Source organism: Ylistrum balloti, unplaced genomic scaffold (genome assembly GCF_031769215.1).
Source record: "Ylistrum balloti isolate Yb309-2 unplaced genomic scaffold, AGI_CSIRO_Ybal_v1 Utg370124, whole genome shotgun sequence".
Classification (NCBI taxonomy): Eukaryota; Metazoa; Mollusca; class Bivalvia; order Pectinida; family Pectinidae; genus Ylistrum; species Ylistrum balloti.
The window spans coordinates 125093-151561 of NW_026782139.1; the positions used below are offsets into that span (position 1 = coordinate 125093).

The following is a 26469-nucleotide window of genomic DNA, read 5'->3' on the forward strand; positions in this document are numbered from 1 at the left end:
TCCAATAGTTCCCTTTCTAAAGTCTTAAGACTCTCTGTCCAATAGTTTCCTTTCTAAAGTCTTAAGACTCTTTGTCCAACAGTTCCCTTTCTAAAGTCTAAAGCCTCTTTGTCCATCAGTTTCAAATTTCTAAAGTCTTAAGACTCTTTGTCTAAAGTACCCTTTCTAAAGTTCGAAGATTTTTGTCCAATAGTTTCAAATTTCTAAAGTCTTAAGACTCTTTGTCCAACAGTTCCCTTTCTAAAGTCTAGAGACTCTTTGTCCAATAGTTTCCTTTCTAAAGTCTTAAGACTCTTTGTCCAATAGTTTCCTTTCTAAAGTCTTAAGACTCTTTGTCCAACAGTTTCCTTTCTAAAGTCTAAAGACTCTTTGTCCAATAATTTCCTTTCTAAAGTCTAAAGCCTCTTTGTCCATCAGTTTCAAATTTCTAAAGTCTTAAGACTCTTTGTCCAAAGTACCCTTTCTTAAGTCTTAAACTCTTTGTCCAACAGTTTCCTTTCTAAAGTCTTAAGACTCTTTGTCCAATAATTTCCTTTCTAATGTCTAAAGCCTCTTTGTCCATCAGTTTCAAATTTCTAAAGTCTTAAGACTCTTTGTCCAAAGTACCCTTTCTTAAGTCTTAAGACTCTTTGTCCAAAGTACCCTTTCTAAAGTTCAAAGATTCTTTGTCCAAAGTACCCTTTCTAAAGTTCGAAGATTCTTTGTCCAACAGTTTCCTTTCTAAAGTTCAAAGATTCTTTGTCCAACAGTTTCCTTACTAAAGTCTTAAGACTCTTTGTCCAACAGTTCCCTTTCTAAAGTTCGAAGATTCTTTGTCCAATAGTTTCCTTACTAAAGTCTAAAGCCTCTTTGTCCATCAGTTTCAAATTTCTAAAGTCTTAAGACTCTTTGTCCAATAGTTCCCTTTCTAAAGTCTAAAGCCTCTTTGTCCATCAGTTTCAAATTTCTAAAGTCTTAAGACTCTTTGTCCAAAGTACCCTTTCTAAAGTCTTAAGACTCTTTGTCCAAAGTACCCTTTCTAAAGTTCAAAGATTCTTTGTCCAAAGTACCCTTTCTAAAGTTCGAAGATTCTTTGTCCAACAGTTTCCTTTCTAAAGTTCAAAGATTCTTTGTCCAACAGTTTCCTTACTAAAGTCTTAAGTCTCTTTGTCCAAAGTACCCTTTCTAAAGTTCGAAGATTCTTTGTCCAACAGTTTCCTTTCTAAAGTTCAAAGATTCTTTGTCCAACAGTTTCCTTACTAAAGTCTTAAGTCTCTTTGTCCAACAGTACCCTTTCTAAAGTTCGAAGATTCTTTGTCCAACAGTTTCCTTACTAAAGTCTAAAGACTCTTTGTCCAAAGTACCCTTTCTAAAGTTCAAAGATTCTTTGTCCAACAGTTTCCTTACTAAAGTCTTAAGTCTCTTTGTCCAACAGTTTCCTTTCTAAAGTTCAAAGATTCTTTGTCCAACAGTTTCCTTACTAAAGTCTTAAGTCTCTTTGTCCAACAGTACCCTTTCTAAAGTTCGAAGATTCTTTGTCCAATAGTTTCCTTACTAAAGTCTTAAGACTCTTTGTCTAAAGTACCCTTTCTAAAGTTCGAAGATTTTTGTCCATCAGTTTCAAATTTCTAAAGTCTTAAAACTCTTTGTCCAAAGTACCCTTTCTAAAGTTCGAAGATTCTTTGTCCAACAGTTTCCTTACTAAAGTCTTATCTTTATCAGATTCCATTACAACTTTATTTGAAATGAGCATAACACATAAACAGGTATTACCAGATCAGACTTTCTAGCTGAAGAGCAGTATTTTTATCCATTGTGAATGACAAACAACATTGCTTGACAGTAGCAATGGTTATATATAGATGCCTTGGGAGTCAGGTGACGATCATGTGATTTCTGTATACTTTACATACACTCATGAACCAAGCTTACAAACTGTAACAAACATGGTACATAGCCTTGCCAAACCAGTGTAGTTTTACATGCAGAAAATGGTCAACATTATTTTCTGAACAAATTTCTGATTCCAGTTATTGTCACAGTGTGTAAATTGATTCCCCAAGTGTTTTTGTCTAGGTTGATAATCAGTACAAATCCAAATATAATAAAACACATATATAGATGTAGATAACATATAAAAGGACATCAAAGTAGTGCAATATTTCATATATAATTGTCAGTGAGAAAAGCATATTCATCCAAAAATTCTTTTTCGCAAAAGAAAACTGAAGCTGAACTTCCCAAATCCTGGTTACAGTGTACCGGTGACCTCAACAACTGATTTTTCATGCTTTTCAACATCAGATAGATAGTGTCTTAGAGGGACCTCATGCAGATCCATACAATCATGACTAGATATAGGTATATAGAGGTTACACCAGTCTAGATGATATATACATAATATACATTTAAGCACCAGTTTACATTTGTAGGGAAGAGTTACATCAGGGGGCGTAATTCAAGGGCAAGGATAACACTGAAGGGAAGCCACCAAAATCAAGTACACCTGGGAATTATATAGAAATTCTGATGGCCTACAAATACTATATAGAGATGTACAGATTATATGTTAAAATGTCCAAGAATGTGTGCTAGTTATTATACTATTGTTTAGGCCTAATCTGTATACACTAGATATCTACAGATATTTTCTAAATGTCATAGGTCTCATAGTTAGGGGATATTTGAGATCACTGAACATTTCTCCATCTTAATGTCCCAGGTCTGTAGAAAGAATGAAGGATACTTGGAGTATACAACATATTTTGTCAAAGTCACTGATCTATTTAAAGATTCAAAAGATACACAATGTACACTTTCATATAACAATCTGGCTTTTTTTTCAATTAAATAATTTGGCCTTTGATAAATCAATTACTTAAGGAACCTAGTTTACTGATAAGGTCAAAGGTTACCTCTGCTAAAACAGATATTATTAGGTTATGTTCCTCGTCCTTGTCTTGTTTTGTCAAATACCTTGGAACTTCTAATGTCTAAATATAGTACCAATGGTAATATAGGGAGTGTGATAATGATAGCAGGGTGTTCGTGAGAGGGGTAAAAGGCTAGGAATTCGGAGAATACAATCAAGGGTTAGTTTTATACGGGGGCTCCAACTCACTTCGGCTCTATAACCGACACATCTTCATCATTGAATGTTTGCTCATACAGACTGAACTCTGCATGCTGGAAAACTGTTCATAACAAAACAATCATCAATGGTATTAAGTTAATTTTGGGGAGCACAAGATGTTCTATTTTTATTCTAGTTTCACTTTCCCTGCAGTTATCACTAGCACCTGCTCTCACTTAGTCAACAGACAACTTTTGATTAAATAGAGGAGATACTCTTTCCTACACAAAGTTTGCAATTAAAACTGTATCAATTACAAAGACAAATCACAGACTGCAGCATATTTGAGTAAAATCCAGCAGTTCATATTAATAGGACCTTTGGACAAACCCAAAATATAGCTATCATCAAATCCCATTCATTATATTATTACTAAACCCAATCCAAAGACTCAATCAATGTCCTTTAAAGGTTTTAAAGTTGATGCAAGTTTTAACAAAGAGAAATTTAATTTAAAACAGAGAAATAACACTCATAACATCAAGAGCCAATCAGAACTGATACACAAACAGCCAATACATTGACAGTCAATAAGGACTATTACACCAACAACCAATCAGAACTTTGACACCAACAACCAATCAGAACTTTGACACCAACAAAGAACTATATCAGCAACCAATAAGAAATATGACATCAACAACTGTGACAAACAGCTAGAACTAATTTAGCCACAAACAACCAATCAGAACTAATATACAACAGGATCTTCTAGCCTTAACAGTCACCTGAATTCCAGGAACAAAGAATTAAAATCACAATATATACCTGGTACAGGTATGACCCTAAACAACCTGTATGTGACACTCAGAGAAAGCATTGGGTAAGGACATGGTGTTTTTGTGTGACATTAGATACTAAAAAATGAGTTTTACTACTTACAAGTGTTGATGACCTTTGACCTTGTGACCTTGAAACTTAAATTTTGCATTATTCCCTACAACTTTCAAATGCATTCATATAAACAAAAACATGACAATTTTGGATAAATTGGCAGTTCTTCTTTTAATGACTTCTGACTGTGTGACCTTTAATTGAAATGACCCTTGACCATGTGACCTTAACACTTTGCAAACAAAATCTTTGCATCATTTCCTAAAATTTTCAGTTGCACTAATTGGCATTTTCAACTAATTTAGTATTTTGGCTTTGACCCAAATTGCACCACTGCTGAAGGTCACTTCAGAAATAACAAAAATTGCAAATTTGCAAGATTAACTCTTTGGTATTTCAACCATATTAAGCACATACTTCGGTCATCTCCCAGCAGAGAAGAAGATTTAAAAAAAAAAAATCCAAGCTTATTCACTGTTTCTGCCCTGCCCTGTGGGTCCCTGTAGGGTGGGGACATGGAATTTTGCAATTTTGATGATGTGTCATATATTGATGATAGATGTATTTAGTTTGCATCAGTCTAACAGCTCTTGAGAAAAAGTTGAAAATGTGAAACTTCAATGGATGATGAACCACCACAGACAAAATAGCTGATCAGGAGCCTGTGACTTAGGTGATCTAATAAGCCAGTTAGAATCAACGTACAAACAGCCAATCTGCAACTTTCCATTCAGCATTTCCATACACACCAAACACATCAAAACCAGTGACCTAGAGTGAGTTGTTGGTTAATGTGTCACATGTTATTATCTGGATACAAACCAGGAGAGAAGAGGGGACATATGTACAGTTACACCGGATATAATGATTTCTACTTTTGGGAGTATTTAGGTCAAGTTGGATCTTCTCAATTCTAATCTTATTCCTTCCTCCATTCTTGGTCTAAATAACAAGAAATTTGAAAATTCTACTAAGAAAAAGTGATTTCAAACTTTCCTTGTCGCAATCCAAGATGGCTACCTCTTTCCGGTCAGCCATTTTGTTTTTCTAATCAGTCCTAAAATCAAAATGCAAAACTTTGGTACCTGCATAAGATATTTGAGAAAGATCCATCCACTACTCCAGAAATGGTATAACAAACTTTCAATGTGAAAATCCAAGATGGCTGCTTGTCAGCCATTTTTCTATTCTCATTAGTCCTATAATCAAAGATGCACAGCTACAAACCATGGGAAAATGTACATATGAAGTTTCAGAAAGATTCATCCAGTCCTTCTCAAGAAAAATCAATAACAAACTTTCACTGTCAAAAGCTAAGATGGCCACTGGCCAGCCATTTTGTTTTTCTGATCAGTCCAAAAATTAATGGGGCACAACTAGGGGCCAAGCCAAGGGGAACCTAAAAATGAAATATGCATTAGATTCATTTGGCACTTCCTGTGAAATGGCAATAACAAGGATTGTTTACAGATGGACAGATGTAGGAATATCTAAATAGCTTAATAAAATAAGTTTCTATCACCTTGATTATTTTGATCACCTACATAATTGTAACCTGAAAATCTCACCTGAAATCTTTATTTTCTTCACCGTCTTGTTGGTATTGTTATCCACAAGAACATTGACAGCAATATTTTCACCATGATAGTATTTCTACAACAGAAGTTTCACGTCAAATTGTTAATTCAGTGTCCAAAAGTCCCATCAAAATTTCTATCAACTCCTTGTCTAATGAAATCTTTGGCTTAATATTCATGATACTTGATATAAAATAACCAGGCATTTCTCTGTCAAAATGGAACCTCTAATTTGACACTGCCTAACATATCACAGAGTACTTCATCAAGGTAAACTCTCTAACTTTACATTACCAGGACTTACTTCTCCATCAAGGTAAACTCTCTAACTTTACATTACCAGGACTTCTTATCAAGGTAAACTCTCTAACTTTACATTACCAGGACTTCTTCATCAAGGTAAACTAAACTCTCTCAAGGTAAACTTTACTTTACATTACCAGGGACTTCTTCATCAAGGTAAACTCTCTAACTTTACATTACCAGGACTTCTTCATCAAGGTAAACTCTCTAACTTTACATTACCAGGACTTCTTCATCAAGGTAAACTCTCTAACTTTACATTACCAGGACTTACTTCTTCATCAAGGTAAACTCTCTAACTTTACATTACCAGGACTTCCTCATCAAGGTAAACTCTCTAACTTTACATTACCAGGACTTCTTCATCAAGGTAAACTCTCTAACTTTACATTACCAGGACTTCTTCATCAAGGTAAACTCTCTAACTTTACATTACCAGGACTTCTCCATCAAGGTAAACTCTCTAACTTTACATTACCAGGACTTCTTCATCAAGGTAAACTCTCTAACTTTACATTACCAGGACTTACTTCTACATCAAGGTAAACTCTCTAACTTTACATTACCAGGACTTACTTCTCCATCAAGGTAAACTCTCTAACTTTACATTACCAGGACTTACTTCTCCATCAAGGTAAACTCTCTAACTTTACATTACCAGGTAAACTCTTCTCCATCAAGGTAAACTCTCTAACTTTTTACATTACCAGGACTCTCTAACTTTTCTCCATCAAGGTAAACTCTCTAACTTTACATTACCAGGACTTACTTCTTCATCAAGGTAAACTCTCTAACTTTACATTACCAGGACTTACTTCTTCATCAAGGTAAACTCTCTAACTTTACATTACCAGGACTTCTTCATCAAGGTAAACTCTCTAACTTTACATTACCAGGACTTCTCCATCAAGGTAAACTCTCTAACTTTACATTACCAGGACTTCTTCATCAAGGTAAACTCTCTAACTTTACATTACCAGGACTTACTTCTCCATCAAGGTAAACTCTCTAACTTTACATTACCAGGACTTACTTCTCCATCAAGGTAAACTCTCTAACTTTACATTACCAGGACTTACTTCTCCATCAAGGTAAACTCTCTAACTTTACATTACCAGGACTTACTTCTTCATCAAGGTAAACTCTCTAACTTTACATTACCAGGACTTACTTCTCCATCAAGGTAAACTCTCTAACTTTACATTACCAGGACTTACTTCTCCATCAAGGTAAACTCTCTAACTTTACATTACCAGGACTTACTTCTCCATCAAGGTAAACTCTCTAACTTTACATTACCAGGACTTCTCCATCAAGGTAAACTCTCTAACTTTACATTACCAGGACTTACTTCTCCATCAAGGTAAACTCTCTAACTTTACATTACCAGGACTTACTTCTCCATCAAGGTAAACTCTCTAACTTTACATTACCAGGACTTACTTCTCCATCAAGGTAAACTCTCTAACTTTACATTACCAGGACTTACTTCTCCATCAAGGTAAACTCTCTAACTTTACATTACCAGGACTTACTTCTCCATCAAGGTAAACTCTCTGACTTTACATTACCAGGACTTACTTCTCCATCAAGGTAAACTCTCTAACTTTACATTACCAGGACTTACTTCTCCATCAAGGTAAACTCTCTAACTTTACATTACCAGGACTTCTCCATCAAGGTAAACTCTCTAACTTTACATTACCAGGACTTCTCCATCAAGGTAAACTCTCTAACTTTACATTACCAGGACTTACTTCTCCATCAAGGTAAACTCTCTTCTCCATCAAGGTAAACTCTCTAACTTTACATTACCAGGACTTACTTCTCCATCAAGGTAAACTCTCTAACTTTACATTACCAGGACTTACTTCTCCATCAAGGTAAACTCTCTAACTTTACATTACCAGGACTTACTCTCTCCATCAAGGTAAACTCTCTAACTTTACATTACCAGGACTTACTTCTCCATCAAGGTAAACTCTCTAACTTTACATTACCAGGTAAACTCTCTAACTTTACATTACCAGGACTTACTTCTCCATCAAGGTAAACTCTCTAACTTTACATTACCAGGACTTACTTCTCCATCAAGGTAAACTCTCTAACTTTACATTACCAGGACTTCTTCATCAAGGTAAACTCTCTAACTTTACATTACCAGGACTTACTTCTCCATCAAGGTAAACTCTCTAACTTTACATTACCAGGACTTACTTCTCCATCAAGGTAAACTCTCTAACTTTACATTACCAGGACTTCTCCATCAAGGTAAACTCTCTAACTTTACATTACCAGGACTTACTTCTCCATCAAGGTAAACTCTCTAACTTTACATTACCAGGACTTACTTCTCCATCAAGGTAAACTCTCTAACTTTACATTACCAGGACTTACTTCTCCATCAAGGTAAACTCTCTAACTTTACATTACCAGGACTTACTTCTCCATCAAGGTAAACTCTCTAACTTTACATTACCAGGACTTACTTCTCCATCAAGGTAAACTCTCTAACTTTACATTACCAGGACTTACTTCTCCATCAAGGTAAACTCTCTAACTTTACATTTCCAGGACTTCTTCATCAAGGTAAACTCTCTAACTTTACATTACCAGGACTTCTCCATCAAGGTAAACTCTCTAACTTTACATTACCATGACTTACTACTAACTTACTTCTTTGTCTAGAGAGGCCTCAAGCTTGATATTACCAGGACTCATCATAAAGTCTTTGGTAGCCTCAGCGCTAGGTTGTGGGGCTGGTTCCACGGGAGCATATGTCAGCTTCCTTATCGCTAGACGAACTGAATTCCTGAAACAAAATATTCAAAGAATGTTAAATAAAGCAAAATAAGAAAACTAAGAATGAAAAATGCTTAATTTCTATACTTGTGAAACGAAAAATACGGACATAACTCTTATTTACTTTATAGTCATTAATTTCTGCAATGGTAAAGAAATTGGAAAACAGAGCACAAAATATGATTGATGTTGATTTAATATTCACCTGAAATACTTTACAAACATACCTCTTGTGTGGCTTTTCTTCTGCATTCTCTGCTACATAGGTCTTCAATTCGTAATCGACACCGCAGGGCTTCAAAATATATGTATAAGATATCACAAAGCACTGTAAAATCATTAAATATCAAGGGTTTCCTTTAATTTCCACCGATAAACAAATCCATATGTGCACAAAATGATTATGCAGAAAGAATATATATTTCAGCACTAGCAGAGTTTTTGAGGACTTTTTTTATAAAATCAAATGTCAATGAAATTGTATTCTTCCAAGAAAATGAGTCCCACAAAAATAAGATTTAACTGAAGATGATATTTTGCACCCACCTCCTGATCAGAAATAAGACACGGCAAGTGTGATAATAAATTTACAAAATACAACCTTTTTGTTTCAAACGTAATCAGGAAAGACCTTTGACCCTTTAACCATCACTGAGGACCATTAAAATCTTAGAAAAATTGGATCTTGATGACGTGATGTCAATGTGATCTTAGTCCTAGCTTTACACTCTGTAGGCTCATTTGTCTGGACAAGACATGTAGAGCTTAGCTCATCAGATGGACAAGACATGAAGTAGCTTAGCTCATCAGATGGACAAGACATGAAGAGCTTAGCTCATCAGATGGACAAAGACTTGTTCATAAAAGACATGAAGTAGCTTCTCTTGTCAGATGGACAGACATGGGTTGCTTCCCTTGTCAGATGGACACACACATGAAGCAGTTTCTCTTGTCAGATGGACAGACATGGGTAGCTTCCCTTGTCAGATGGACAGACATGGGTTGCTTCCCTTGTCAGATGGACAGACATGGGTAGCTTCCTTTGTCAGAAGGACAGACATGGGAAGCTTCTCTTGTCAGATGGACAGACATGGGTAGCTTCTCTTGTCAGATGGACAGACACGGGTAGCTTCCCTTGTCAGATGGACAGACATGGGAAGCTTCTCTTGTCAGATGGACAGACATGGGTAGCTTCTCTTGTCAGATGGACAGACATGGGAAGCTTCTCTTGTCAGATGGACAGACATGGGTAGCTTCTCTTGTCAGATGGACAGACATGGGTAGCTTCCCTTGTCAGATGAATAGACAGGGTAGCTTCCCTTGTCAGATGGACAGACATGGGTAGCTTCCCTTGTCAGATGGACACACACATGAAGCAGTTTCTCTTGTCAGATGGACAGACATGGGTAGCTTCCCTTGTCAGATGGACAGACATGGGTAGCTTATCTTGTCAGATGGACAGACATGGGTAGCTTCCTTTGTCAGATGGACAGACATGGGTAGCTTCCCTTGTCAGATGGGCAGACATGGGTAGCTTCCCTTGTCAGATGGACAGACATGGGTAGCTTCCCTTGTCAGATGGACAGACATGGGTAGCTTCCCTTGTCAGATGGACACACACATGAAGCAGTTTCTCTTGTCAGATGGACAGACATGGGTAGCTTCCCTTGTCAGATGAATAGATAGGGTAGCTTCCCTTGTCAGATGGACAGACATGGGTAGCTTCTCTTGTCAGATGACATGGGTAGCTTCCCTTGTCAGTTGTCAGATGGACAGACATGGGTTGCTTCCCTTGTCAGATGAACAGACATGGGTAGCTTCCCTTGTCAGATGGACACACACATGAAATAGCTTCACTTGTCAGATGGACAGACATGGGCAGCTTCCCTTGTCAGAAATGGGTTGCTTCCCTTGTCAGATGAACAGACATGGGTAGCCTCCCTTGTCAGATGGACATACATTGATAGCTCAGATTGACAAAGAAACATTCAGACAGACTTGTATAGCTTACCTTGCCTGTATCTCCAGGGGCCGGCTGTAGAGTCACAGAGGCAGGTGCGTTTGGTGGCAGCTGAAATGAAACAGATTTGTATAAATATTAAATAAAGAGAACTTGAATTTAGGTCAAGGTTATTTCTTTATGCATACAAGGTAATGAGTCAAAGTAATTTGCAAACCTAATCAGGCTTCATCCTAGGTTCCTACCAGTCATATATCATGATTCTAGGACTTTCGGTTTTTAAGAGGAAGTCATTTAAATTGAATAGTTGACACGGCATACATGCCAGATGCCACACCACAGCATAAAATTATTCTCCTCTAAATCACCAAACTCTTACCTCAAAAAAGAACGGATAAGCATTTGGGCCCAGCTTTTTTATGAGGCGTTCCTGGAGCCGTGTCAGAGGTTTCTCTTGGTCCTTTCCTGGTGGGTACACCTGCACCGAGGCCAGGTAAAGATCTTTACGGAAGGTCAGACCTAACACATCCAGATCTTCTCGACCATAACGGAATGCAGCAAGGATATGTGCAAATACCTTGCGTTCCTTGAGGTACTCGGGATCCACCAATATAACGCCATCTGCAATTAAAAATTTTCAATTTTGTTCTTCATACATCATCTTTTATTTTGTAAATAAATATTGTATGAATAAAGGGGTAATGCATGGTTAGGGAATAAAGAACTTGTTGAGGTTCTAGCAGGCTCTAGGGTGGACAGAATCTTCTAGTTCTTGTTGTGCATTATAAGGCTGATAACAGCTAACGAGAAATGTAAGACATTGGGTAGTTTATATTCCTTCTACCCATCATAAGTATATAACATTCAAGTGTAGGTTAATACTTATAATGGTTTACAAGTTTAAGAAGAGAAGGCCAGACAAAATTTTTCTGCAAGGTCTTCTTTTGATTACTATGGAAACCTTAGGACAACCAATGCACAGGAAAAAAACCCATTGTATTTATTTTTCCTGAAAACTTTATTAAATAAACCAGTTTTCAGCTAAATCAGACAATCTCATAATTTCTCAAATGTTGGTTTTCAGAAGACCTAATGTGTCAAGTTAAATGCTTTGATTAGTTGCAATAGTTCCAACTGACAAAGTTTGGACAAAATTACGGCTGAAGACCTCTTAATACAGAAGCTCAAGCACAGTGACCAGGTTACCATGGCAACCAAAAATTTGGACACAAAAGTAAAAACACATGCATGATCCTCAATATTCAATCAAAATTTCATTGAAATTGATTTACAAGTTTAATTAAGACTTATCTTGACAAATTCCCTTCTAGATGGATGGAAAGACAGACGGACAGACAAGCTGGTTCTAGTATTCCGTCCAAATTCTGCTTTGGGGTTTTGAATGAATGATACTTCATCTATACTTTCTTCAAACATTCCAAACTTTTTGTCAGGAAAGATGATAGATGTTATTCATCTGTGTATATAATGTTTAGTATTGTATTCATGTAACTGTCTCCCACATACCTAGCCATTGAATATATTGACTGTTATTCATTATTTTTAATTCAAGCATAAATTGTGTCTTCTGTATCTGAAGTTTAATGTTTCTACACTTTCCACATGGAGTCTCTCTCTGTTCCTAGGTTTACTACCAGCAATTAGTGCACAACTATTGTGTTTTTGTAAGTGCAAGCACTAATTAGCTTAAATACATGTATACACGTACCGCTTGTCCACTGAAAGACTGAAATAGTGGACGTAAAACTTGCTGGATAAATAAACTACATGTTCTAAATGGTGAAACCAAGCTAATGACACACCATATGTTTTACTTCCAGAATGAGATCTGAGGCTAAGAACTGTGAATTAAATGTTTCTAAGCGAGGGCGTATAGATGAGGTTTTCTCTGTACCAAGGACCGTAAACAGAGCAGTTTTACAGTCATCATAATGATCGTAATGGGAATATTTTGTATCCTTGTACAATATGAAGTTGCTCTTTAGTTTGCCTACAAGTTACATTCTTCTATCCTTTGTTCTCGTTTGGGATTAACCAAGAATACAATGGAGCATGTAGTTGATGAACAAAAGATGTGTACTCTTCTGGAACACCTGGTCTTATTTTTCTAATTTTTATTCAGGAGTCTTTGTGTGTAAATCTTGTTTTTGCTTATATTGTGTCCCAGTTTCATCAACATTGTGTTTATATCAAGATTTTGTAGACATATTTCTACATTCCTTCTTGTAAGGATCAGGTACAGTATAGTACAGTACAGTGTAGTGTAGTGTAGTATAGTGTAGTGTAGTACAGTACAGTGTAATGTAGTGTAGTATAGTGTAGTGATGTGTAGTGTATAGTGTAGTGTAGTGTGGTGTGGTGTGGTGTGGTGTGGTGTGGTGTAGTGTAGTGTAGTGTAGTGTAGTGTAGTGTAGTGTAGTGAAGTGTAGTGTAGTGTAGTGTAGTGTAGTGTAGTGTAATGAAGTGTAGTGTATAGTGTGGTTTGGTGTAGTGTAGTAGTGTAGTGTATCGTGTAGTGTAGTGTAGTGTATAGTGTAGTGTAGTGTAGTGTAGTGTAGTACAGTACAGTGCAGTGCAGTGCAGTGCAGTGCAGTGCAGTGTAGTGTAGTGTAGTGTATAGAGTAGTGTAGTTTAATGTAGTTTAGTGCAGTGAAGTGTATAGTGTAGTGTGGTGTAGTGTAGTGTTGTGTAGTGCATAGTGTAGTGTGGTGTAGTGTAATATAGTGTAGTGTAGTGTAGTGTGGTGTGGTGTAGTGAAGTATCAGGAGAGTGCTCAATAGAAGAAACATCTCACACAAAGTCTATATCCATTTTAGTTTCAGAATTTTTTGTGAACAATCCCAGAAGTATTTTTATCTCGTTATAATGATGTAAGTGCTACTGTTCAGGTAGATGCGTGTATGATCCTGAATTTCTCTACGTCTCATTATACAAAATTTGTGGAAAGTTTAGCACAAGCTAAGCTAATTTTAAAATTCTAAATTGTGACCACACTGTTGAAATGTAATAAGTTCAGAATTATTGAGAATTCCTACCAGGTGTAACTACATGTACACAGTAAACACAACCTTTTGTGAAGTTCTACACAGCCATTTCATTTAACAGATTTCAGCATACCAGAGCTCTGGGCTGTGTCTGATTGCATACTAGCTAAGCTGATACGTTGGTATCTGTTGTGTAGATTTTCCATCAAACACAACATATACGCTGTTTCACAGTCACATGATATGTAATTATGTTTCTGAATAATTATCACAGCACTAACATACATCAACTGGGCAGGTTATTACAGATCATGCAACGCAACTGCTACAAGAATGCCTGGCTGTTTGTTTGTTTGTTTGTGTGCTGGGTTTCTCGCCCCAAGAACAGCCAGAAGAGTAATTTTGAGGCAGAAATTCCTTTCAGAAGCCATTGGCTACCTTGGTGGCTACCTGCATGGCTATCTTGTTGGCTATCTTGGTGGCTACCTGCATGGCTATCTTGTTGGCTACCTTGGTGGCTATCTTGGTGGCTACCGTGGTTGCTTTCTTGGTGGCTATCTTGGTAGCTATCTTGGTAGCTACCTCAGTGACTATCTTGGTGGCTACCTTGGTGGCTACCTCACTGAACATGCTGTTGGAGGCCTTTCACATGCCATTCGGTGCAATAAGGACTGTCCCAAACGAACATGGCCATGACAGCAAAGAACGATTCATTTCTCTGCTGCAGAGACATACAAACTACCACTGAGAGAGAACACAAGCCAACACCCTCTCAAAACCTGTGATGTCTATAAAAGACATTAAAATATTTGACAAAATAAACATTTGCAAATTTGAATCTTACATATAATCTTTTATCTGAACAATGGGAATCTGCGTTATTGGCAGAACAGATGCTGATGTCAGAGCAATGTGTAGCGTCATTACTAAACCAACAGATTGTGGGGACAGTTTTTTTTCAACAATAAAGTACAATCAGAGAAGATTACAACCATCATGTCTGAATTTTCCAGTGCCCTTCTATGCATTATTTTTCCATCATTTACATCTCCAATGAGGATTCAGAACACAACCCATCTCATCAATTCTTTCCTGTCTAAGCAAAAACAAGGTTTTTTCTCAAAGATGGCAACTAGGGCTGCCACTTTGAAAGTGGCCGAGGTCTAATTTTCAATCAGAAATATCTGTCGATAAACTCATTTCACTAGTCAAAACAACTCTCCATCCTGTTCATGATGTCCAGTTATAGATAAACCAATTTGTTTCATGATTTTTGACACGGCAGTAATTTTCAAAGCTGTAGTTCAAATTTCAGTAAGAACCGTTTTTGGATCAACCCAAATCTCTAGTTAAAGTCAGGTCTAAATGTACTGAAATCGAGTAAGTGTAGATTTGAAAAAAAAATTATTTTGGTGGTGGTTTGATCTTTGCGAATATTCTTAATCAATAAAATCATATGTCCACAAGCAGTTACAATAAGTATACGTAGATTTATTGAGTTTTATTTATCCACTAAATTTAAAGTCCACAAAAAAGTATTTAAAAAAAAAAACATCAAAAATTAAACTCCACAAAAAGATATATGATTTTAACATCTTTTTTATTTTTAAAGATGGCAACCATGGTGACCATCTTGAATGCAGCAGATGTCTGATTTTCGTGTGGGCCTATAGCTACTTTGGAGCACGCCCTCCCCAGTAATTAAAAGCCTGTCCCTTCATCAATATACGTACAGTACACACTGGTTCAATCACCTTGTTAAGTAATTAATGAAAGTACACATGACATTGTGAAAAAGTAATTACTATTGTCATATATTTGTTTGTGTAATTAATTCAATTACCTGTGCTTTTTTCAATTTGATTAATTACACCTTTCTTTTGTCAAAACCTTTTGTTTTACTTACATAAGGTATGTGACTGGACTGATAAAACATTTCATTACAGAAATCCAGGCTAAATGACACGATGTTTCTCTATTTATCGTTGTTTGTCAGGCAAGATATTAAAATACAGTCGACAGACTTCATTTATGTTTTCTATTGATCAATAATGATTAACTACATTCACCAACATCCCCCGCCACAACCCATCCCAGTTCTAAACACCCTCAAACTGCATAGCTCCAGGACAAACAGCATTATGGTCAAACATGTCACACTTACGTTATACTGAACTGTGTCTGATGATGCACGTTGAAGTAATTGCTCTGTGTGAAGATTAAATTCCACACTTCGATGGATATAAAATGCAATTTCAAGCATGTTTGTCAATGAATGTTTTTGTAAATAAATACAACAAAATAAATAAGACAGTATTTCTGTCAAATCTATGCACATGATTACCAGTAGATACTGCTATTTTCCAGGACAGCCAAATGCAGCAAAACATATGTGGCAGGTATATTCTGAAATTGCAGAATAATCGTATTTCAGTGGCATATATACACTATTTCACCTGGCGTGTGACTTTTTGATACTTACCTACTGGGTCTATGTGTGTCAAGTGGTCTATGAAATCTCTCTTTCCGAGGTAGGCTGTTATCTACATAAAAAAAAACAGCTCTGTTAGTAACAACAGTGTGACACTATAGCTATAACCTCAAAAAAGCCTATAGGAAGGGACACTGAAGAGTACAGCCTATAGGAACCGACACTATAGCCTATATCCTACAAGGATGAACACTTTAGCCTATAACCTTCAGGAATGAACACTGAAGAGTACAGCCTATAGGAACAGACACTATAGCCTATATTCTACAGGAATGGACACCATAGCCTATAACCTTCAGGAATGAACACTGAAGAGTACAGCCTATAGGAACAGACACTATAGCCTATATTCTACAGGAATGGACACTATAGCCTATATCCTACAAGGATGAACACTTTAGCCTATAACCTTCAGGAATGAACACTGAAGAGTACAGCCTATAGGAACAGACACTATAGCCTATATTCTACAGGAATGGACACCATAGCCTATAACCTTCAGGAATGAACACTGAAGAGTACAGCCTATAGGAACAGACACTATAGCCTATATTCTACAGGAATGGACACCATAGCCTATAACCTTCAGGAATGAACACTGAAGAGTACAGCCTATAGGAACAGACACTATAGCCTATATTCTACAGGAATGGACACTATAGCCTATAACCTTCAGGAATGAACACTGAAGAGTACAGCCTACAGGAACGGACACTGAAGAGTACAGCCTACAGGAACAGACACTATAGCCTATATCCTACAAGAATGAACACTTTAGCCTATAACCTTCAGGAATGAACACTGAAGAGTACAGCCTATAGGAACAGACACTATAGCCTATATTCTACAGGAATGGACACCATAGCCTATATCCTACAAGGATGAACACTTTCGCATATAACCTTCAGGAATTAACACTTTATTCTGCAGCCTACAGTAACAAACACTGAAGAAAACAGGAACTGACATTATTGCATGTATCCTACAAGGATGAACACTATAGCCTATAGCCTACAGTCTATAACCATCAGGAATGAACACTTTATTCTGCAGCCTACAGTAACAAACATTGAAGAGACCAGAAACGGAAACTATTGTGTGTATCCTACAAGGATGAACACTTTAGCCTATAGCCTACCAGGCTGGACACTTTAGCCTATAGCCTACCAGGATGAACACTTTAGCCTATAGCCTACACTACACTACAGTCTAATGCTCTGTAATAGGAACGAACACATCCATCAATTCCTGGGAAATTACAACAAAATGGGCTACATGTTCTTAAATTGTAGTACATAATTTATCAAATGTCAGCAACAGAATTGATCATTATGGCTAAAATGGCTATTACCAGACAAGGATTGTACTTAGTTTTATAACATCCACAACATCAATGTTGTTTAACAAATCCCTGTGGTCTTTATTTTGTAACAAGAGAGAGAAAGTACAACATGCCAACTGGGAATTCAACCTCTCTAAACTCTAAGCTTGGCACTTCAACCAACTAAATCTGTAATCAACCTATAGCACCAATACTTATGCAATAAAATATTATAGAAAACAAATCCCTAAACGTTTCTAGAGTGAAAAGTATTCTTGGCAAATTATTCAACTTCAGAAAAAAGCTTTTAGAAAACAGAAGCACTACCTAAAAATCCTAGAGTGAAAATTGTATTTTGCAAATTACCAAAGTGAAGGGAAAAACATTTTGACACTAGGATACACTGCAAATATACAATGTTAGTCGATTCTCCTGTAATTATTTACATAGATCTTGTGTGGACAACCTACGATACTGTCCTACTTAATAGTACATATTGCACCTTCCTTGTAGCAGTATAAATAACACTAAATACAATTAATTATGCATGCACAACACTGTAATAAATCATATTTCATTATTCCTTGGAGTTTTAAACATGAACATCTTGAACGTAACCGTCGTTATTCCTCTTAAAAGTTATTCTGTCTTTTTGTTTCTGTTTTGAGCTAATTTGAAACTTCAATCAAAATTGAATATTTGTGTCTCCCTTATTTGCATAGTAATTATAAATTTAAGTGGTGTATTTGTGTAGAATAATTTTGTGTACGCACCTTTCCATTGGGACTGCTCTTTTTAAACACCCTGAAAAGATAAAATTAACAAAATTGGTAATAAGATCTCGAAATGGAAAAAAAGAAAGAAAAGTTTACAACAGTGAAAAATTCAAATAACAAAGGAAAGTCACACACGCACGCACGCACGCACACACGCACGCACACACACACACACGCACGCACACACACACACGCACACACATACACACACACACACGCACACACGCACACACGCACACACGCACACACGCACACACACACACACACACACACACACACACACACATATATATTAAAATGGAAATTGATCAAGCATCCATCATAAATATATACAAGAATCAAGGTGGGGTGTGGGGAGGGGGGAGTGTTTAAGGAGAAGAAGCATATAACACATTGATAACCGGTTTCTTGACATGCAATAACATAATTTGTCACAATGAATGAAAAAACTGAAATTAAAAATATCTAATTATATAATATGTATTTTCAAAATACTGAAAACAATAAGCATTGAAATCTTGTGTTGATAGTAAATGAAATTCTTTAAATCAGTGTTGTTTACATTAATAAAAAGTGAAAAGAAAGTGAATTGATCAATTTCTTTTTCAGTTAAAGTTGACTAACTGTCATAATTATGTTCTTAAAATAGAAAGTTCCATTACAGATATGACAAATAAAGGAACGATACTGGTAAATCAATAAACAATAACAAAACCATATTAGGTAAAGTGTCATGTTTATATACATGTGCAGGAATATAGATTTACACACAATACATTGTGTCCAGTTCAGTGCATAGAGTACAGCATCACGATACAGAGGCTGAAATCCTTTACAGTAAATAACTACAGTTAGAGAAGCTGAAATCTTTTACAGAAAATTACCATGGTTACAAAGGCTGAAATCCTTTACAGTAAATTACCATGGTTACAAAGGCTGAAATCCTTTACAGTAAATTACCATGGTTACAAAGGCTGAAATCCTTTACAGTAAATTACCATGGTTACAAAGGCTGAAATCCTTTACAGTAAATTACCATGGTTACAGAGGCTGAAATCCTTTACAGTAAATTACCATGGTTACAAAGGCTGAAATCCTTTACAGTAAATTACCATGGTTACAGAGGCTGAAATCCTTTACAGTAAATTACCATGGTTACAGAGACTGAAATCTTTTACAGTAAATTACCATGGTTACAGAGGTTGAAATCCTTTATAAGTTAATAATTAAATAAAAACTTTCCATTTGAGACGGGATTAATGAAATGAGTAAAAGAATCCTCAAATTTCGCGAGCCTCTGGTGAGTTGAAATAAAATCTTTGTGGATCATAAATCATATCTTGTATAATCGGTTATTAAGGCATATATCATAGAAAACACACACATTTCAACGTCAAACCTGAATTCTGCTCTATATCAGCAGAGAATCAGCTCCTTTGTTATGTTACAAATTGTGTAATCTTTATGTATGTGACGTTGTAGCGTTATCTAAACCTGACTGTTTAATACGTAAATAATGTATGGGTAAATTTAGCAAGTATACGATTTCATTGTTCTGTTATTAGCCACAAAGCGATGTATTGGTATCCCCTGGGCTTATTGTGGGATAAGTATAGTAGAACCATATCAGTGTCAAATTCCTGTAGAAAATCTGAAACTGTAGTATTTATCGAGACTAAAAGGATTCACCTATGGTGACAAATCATTATTGTTGCCTTCTCCAGCTGAGACAAAGTAATAGCACTGTATTAATGTGTCATGACTAGAAAAAAAAAATGGGTGTATTCCGTTTTATAAAACCTCGGCTAGATAATGGGACAGTCCAGTTATTGGTAGGTGGATTTACGAGTATTGATAGTAAATTAACTCATTAAATGCCATGATAAAACCAGTACTTCATCAAATCTGGAAAAGAAAATCTATTTATAGCAAGCGTGTCATTGATCTTTTGCCAGCTGACCCAAGCAGCAGTTCTGAGAAAGCGAGAAGAGAAAATATCACATTGGACAATCAAAGTGTAAGTATAAATTGAATCACTATTGTCTTGGGAGTAAACGGTGAAACAGAAAAACCAGATGTCGGAAACTTATAGGTGCCGAATTATCCCTGGAGGATTAACACCAACACAAATAATTCTACCAAGGGCACCAAACGACTACCTAACTATGTGTAGAAAGGTTAAAGCTGTTGAAAAGAAACCATTAGAAAGTAATATCCGCCCAAATCCTGCTCGTAATTGCCAACGAAATTGTTTCTTATTGTCTAGTGTTGTCTGAAAACATTTTTTTTTTTAAGAAATAAGCAACATTGTGTCAAAGACGTGAATCTGAGCAGGGCTGTCAGATTGTATGTACATGTTCTGTATTTCCGTATTATCGTCTATTTGGTTTTATTTATACTGTATACATGAATCATTCTACCAGGTCCAGAGTTTATCTTTGCTCTATCTTTAAAAATATCTCCTCGGCAAATTTGTCTTTAATTCATAAGAAGAAATATTTCAGCTTCAACTTCAAACTTCAGCAGTTGATTCATTTTTGACAAAATGTCAGAATCAGCAAGCATTAGACCACTACGAAAATATCTTAAGCTACAGTAAACTAGCCAGGGAGTTGCTGTACTCCTGGTGTTCTGAATGAAATCCAGCACATAAACGTTATGACATAAAAATGTTTGCCTTAGACACAGTGACTACACTCACTTGTCAATTTGGCTGTTTAACTTGACAAATTACACTGATGGTAATGAATACTTTATTTTAGTTTAAATCCAATTTTAATAAATGGAAGAGATTGATGTGAATTTGGAGCGTTTTACTGTATTTTATGGCGATACATCATTGTAAATAAAGAGGTTTGCACACATATTACAAATATACTGTGCTAGTGCAATATATCGTCTGCCTGTGAGTTTCTTCCATTTCAGTGAGTATAAATTCCACAACATTTAGAATCAGTTCAATGTTTAAGAATTTATTACAAAGGAAGCTGTAAGGGAGCATGCAGCATCAATTTTGTGTGTTTTCGTGTGATTAAGGCTAATACTGTGCCAACATATATATAATATGTCATTGACCTAAACCCTGGCTTAATAAATGCTGTAAGCTTTGTTTCCATTTTGTTTTCCAGTGTCTTCACAAAGTCTTATAAAACTGCTTGAAAGCTAGAAAAGTTTTGCACAACACAAAACCAATATTCACCAAATACTACAAAATAAAATTGTTTGAAAACTAGAAATATTTTCTACAACATAAGGTCCCCCTTCCCCTGTGTAAAAATGTTATTGATTTTTTTAAAGAGATTTACTCATGACCTTCAACAGTGTGTCTTATATTTGTTGACCAAGGCAGATAACTAGTTGACTTAACGCAAACACTACAACTACAAATTTTCAATATCCCCATCCAGCTCTGAGAATATGAGCAGAAACTGGGCATTTGTGGACAATTCTCTATGTTAAGGGTGCCAAATAAATATCTGACCTGAATTTTTCGTTACACAACTACTGTTACTGCATGTCAAAAATCAATTCAATTTAATATCATTAACATCATCCGCCAAAGTGTACATGAGCAAATCTAGAAATCAAATCATGATAAAATGGTGGCTTGGGGCAACACTACTTGTGGGTCAACATGATTTTAATCATGGGCCTATTTATCAAAGTGTATCGTATCACCTGTACATCTCAGCTATTGTACATCATGTAAATTACTGATACCAGAATATCTACATCTCGATTCATTTACACTGCAAGAAAAATCATTTCTTTACGAATTCATTGAAGGATTATTCACACTGTGTTAAATTAACCATATTTCCAGTTTCTATACTTCTGTCAGTATATAAAGAAATACAGAATTTTTCAAGTGTGTTTTTTCTTTTTTTAAATTTGAAACATGATCTTCAAAATATTACAACATATGAAAATCAAGTTTTAACCAAAAAGGAGTATAAATGGATTTCCAATGTACCATCACTTCCATTTTTTTTTCTCCATACCACACATTTCTTGATATTAAAGCCATTTTGCCTTTAGGATAATACTCGGGTGTATTCCAGTGATATTTAGCACAATATTGATTAGCTTGACACATTGATAATTATGAAGCATTTACTAACTGGAAATCATATACCAGTCAAATTTACATCGACCAGATTTCATCAGACGAAAACCTCGCCAGAATTGCATTAATCTTATTAATATCGTATTAACTATTAATGCTTCATAGCTACAGTCATATATCAGACAACTGGCAAAATCGTCATGGAGTATGATAATTAAAATTGTTAACACTGTGCTTCAATAGTAAGAATAGAAATGAAGAGCTAATTGTTTCAAAATTAATTCATAAACCGACCATCCACTCAAACGGCCTTTCAGCCGTTAGGTAGATGAGTTTTAATTCATAACAGGTCTGCTACACTGGCAGGACATAAAGTTGGGATCATGAGAAAAAATGTTTACCAATGAAAATAAAACTTACATAAATTTTTGACAAGCCTTACCCAATGAAAATGAAGCTTACATCAAATTTTCATATGCCATTTCCTCAACGAGTGTGATGATGCCAGTGATTTGACAAACAATTTTTTCTGTGTGATTACAATAATACTCAGCGCAAAACTGTCAAGTGTTTTCAATATTGTGCTTCGTTCTCAAGAATTGAAAAAATTGAGAAAATATTTTAAAACATAATTATAAGAAAAGAAAACCTGCAGTATGTCCCTGATTTTATCATTAATCTGTAGTTATTTTCAACATAATCTTGGCGTGGTACAAGAATCCGTAATTTGTATACTCCTTTTCTTTGCCGATATATATACATACCCACTGTGTACAGAAAACAATAATAGGGAAGAAAAGAAGGAAATTAAAAGCAAGGATCAACAAAGATAGCAACACAAATAAAAAATATCAAAAGTAAACAAACAACAAGAGGTCCATGGGGAATGTATTGTTCATCTGATAAAGTTCACTGAAAATGCTTTAACTACAGGAAAAATGATTCCCCTATTAGGTAACACCCTTCTGCCCCAATGGGATCAGATGCACTCTTCTAATGATGCTTCAGACAAAATATGTACAAATAATCAAACCAACAGAGGAACAGAATTTAATTTATTTCTACTTTCTGGTCCTGCCCCTCTGTCTATAATGTGGTAAGGCCCTCTTTCTATGTAAAATTGACTTCCCTCACCTTTGCAATGATAATTCTGACTAAATTTGTCTAAATCCCGACATTCCTACAGAAGAAATCAGATTTTAAAGAGCTTGCTGAGTCTCCCCTAATGGGCCTCTACAGCTACTTGTGATCAGGTCCAACCATCCATACAAATATGTTCTTCCTTCCAGGATGCTTCAGATCAAATTTGATCAAATTCCTCTGTAGTTCATCAACTAGTAGACTTTTTAGGAAAAGTTGATAGACAGACAACAGATGCTGCAGTATGCCAAAAGCACAGTTGGACCTTTGGGCAAGGTGAACTAATAATAGACAGGTAATCAAGATTTTTTTCTGAAATATTCAAATTCTCTCCAAAAAACTTCTTATTTTCTATACAAAATTTCTAGTACTCCTGTATATCAGATAGGGCCAATTAGAACAAACCATATATATTTTACCCTAGTTTCAACAAAACAGTGAGTTTTAACTCGAATATGGTCATTTGACGTCTGACCCTTGCCTAATACCAACCCACCTGGATTTAGAAGGGTTCCTATATGGTGATGGACATTGGGGCATTGTCTTGTATAGAAACAATTATTTTAAAAGTAACACAGAGAACAAAGACAACATAACAATCATGTCTTGAGGATCAGAATTATTATGTCGCAAGCAAACATCACTAAACTGCTTTGAGATACAGTGGAAGCATCTTATTGTGTTTATGTCCAATATATGTGACTCTAACTGTAAGTTCACAATGTGTATGAAAATTTGTAATTTGTAGATCAGTCAATTTTAATTCAATTCTAATCTGTGTACAGCGTTTTTATCATTATAACAAAACATTTGACTTGATTTTAACAGAACAGGTTAATGCAAGTGGAGCAATGTCTTTGAAACTTACAAAATCTGCTTATGTATAAAAACCCAGGACAACACTAAGGTTAACTCCAAAGCTTCAACTTTACCTGTTCCTTATTACAAGGGTTTCTTACCTTGTTTTTGAACTCGCCAACTCAAGTTTATTGGTGGCCAAAGACGGCATAATGATAAATTCCAACAGACAGCACAACAATATATCCCAAAATAAATACTGGTTCAGAATCCAGTTAGGCAAAATACTGAAAAAATTCCACCGTCTTCAGTCAAGTACGATTAAATGGCACCTGTGCAGAGTATAAGGTCCTTTTAAGTGCAAGTCTAGAGTGAGACTGATAGAACTTGACCGACTAAGCGTGTCCCTCACGTGGACGACACAGACACCAACATCTCTACTCATTTGTACCTTATTAGAGCTGGGAGTTAAGCCAATGTGCGTGACAGCATTATATAAGATGAAAATCACTTCGAGCTTATAAAAATAAAAATCAGAAAAAATCCAGGTATCACTGTCATAATAGAATAGTAGTGATTGGTCCGCACTAGATGTTAAAAGCACCGTAACTGATATAGAAAATTAAACCATGTAAGTAAAACGTAAGTAAAGACTTTATAGTGACATTTTAGCAGATAAACAATTTTTAACAAATAAATGAAATGATGTATATCTGTATTCACAATAATTGCTATAAAAATTTCATCCAAAAAAATGAATTTAGGACAATCATATTTTATAAAATACTTCACGCGTGAAAATGCCAAAATAGATTTACCGTTAAAATTTCTAGGTTTACAACAGTAAGTTACACAAAAGGTATTCATTTGGCTGTAAACTGCTGCATGCATGGTAATACGGCCACAGATATTTACAGTTTGATATGATAACCAACAATACTGTACCGTTCAGGTGTAAGCACATCTCCTGACTTTGAGTCAGAAGTTAAAGGTTGCATGGTCACATAAGATCCATTGGCACAATCAAACCTACAGTTTACCTATAAATAGTAACGTTGGTGAGGTTATACAAATCAAAAGTTTGGCACTTTGAGCTGAAATATATTTTATCTACATCACTTTATAGTGAATTTCATTGTTATAAAATGCTTCCTGATTCTCAATTTCCTTTTACAAGTAATTATCAAAACATCGTTTGTTTTTCATTTTCAACTTACCAACAACAGGTCAAACATGGACATACATAAAATGTCCTGGTATTTGATAACGTAACATTGTCTACATAATGTATTATTCTAGGACATGTTTTAGAATCTAGACAATGCCATCAGGAATGTTGTGTACTCTCTGTCGAACCATTTATCATGTGACATGCCCGATAGGTGACTTTTCTTTTCATGATCTTCGAAAGCTGCATGACAAAAATATCTTTTTTAATCTGATTCAGACTGCTCATATTGAGCTCACACCTAGTGCAATCCTACAACCTGTGAAATTGTTATATATTTGAACAAATTGATTCATCACATCTTTGGCATGAAATGATGAACGGATTAAACCGAGATCAACACCAGTGCAAATGGGGCAGCTTACCATGACTGAGGCTGTCTTTATTTCAAGTCCGTCGTGTGTCTATGGAGAAACAACAACGAACTTTTTCTTTCCATTTGGGAAAATTCAGCTAACCGATTTCTTTCTCACGATAATAATTGGCTGGTTGACACTTTTTCCTGCGTAACTTTCGGACAGGGAAAGAATTGACAACTAACCTAGGATTGATCTGTATCATTACACACACATAATGTGACCCAGTGGAGCAGTAATTAAATGAAGGTTTCCATGCTTTCACTGTGATGCCAAAACCTTCATCATGTCAAATGAATGTACCGATATTGCAACATTGTCAAAGAAAGAGATTTAAAAGGATGAGAATATCTCAAATTTAGATTTCGATACCTGTTTAAATGTACATTTACATATTACTGTTCCCTTTTTTAGCGTCACAAACAGAGGAATCGTGGTACCAATAATAGTCTGCATTTAAGGACAGATGTACCAAACTGAAATACATGCGACCACGGTGAAAACATATGAGAACATTTGACATATTTATAGTATTATGTATTATGTTGAAGATAAAGTTGGATTAATGAAAAACATTAATATTCCGTATCTTAAGATAAGGAATGTGGGAATTTTGAGTTACCATTATCTGCTAAAAAGTGATATAGAAAATCGACTGGAAACTGAGAAATAGACAGCAGCACAAAGCCTCATTTTTTCA

General features: G+C 35.7%; 1 protein-coding gene across 1 annotated transcript in view; it reads right to left on the reverse strand.

Annotated features, from left to right (window-relative positions):
* Positions 1–26469, reverse strand: part of LOC132550420 (beta-arrestin-1-like) — a 73936-nt gene that overhangs the window by 14943 nt on the left and 32524 nt on the right. The window contains exons 2-8 of the mRNA XM_060214482.1: positions 18179–18209; positions 16076–16136; positions 10968–11209; positions 10640–10699; positions 8856–8923; positions 8503–8638; positions 5515–5599 (exon numbers count right to left, since the gene is read on the reverse strand). Of these exons, the coding sequence (XP_060070465.1) occupies positions 5515–5599; positions 8503–8638; positions 8856–8923; positions 10640–10699; positions 10968–11209; positions 16076–16136; positions 18179–18209 (683 nt within the window). The remainder of the gene's footprint in view (positions 1–5514; positions 5600–8502; positions 8639–8855; positions 8924–10639; positions 10700–10967; positions 11210–16075; positions 16137–18178; positions 18210–26469) is intronic.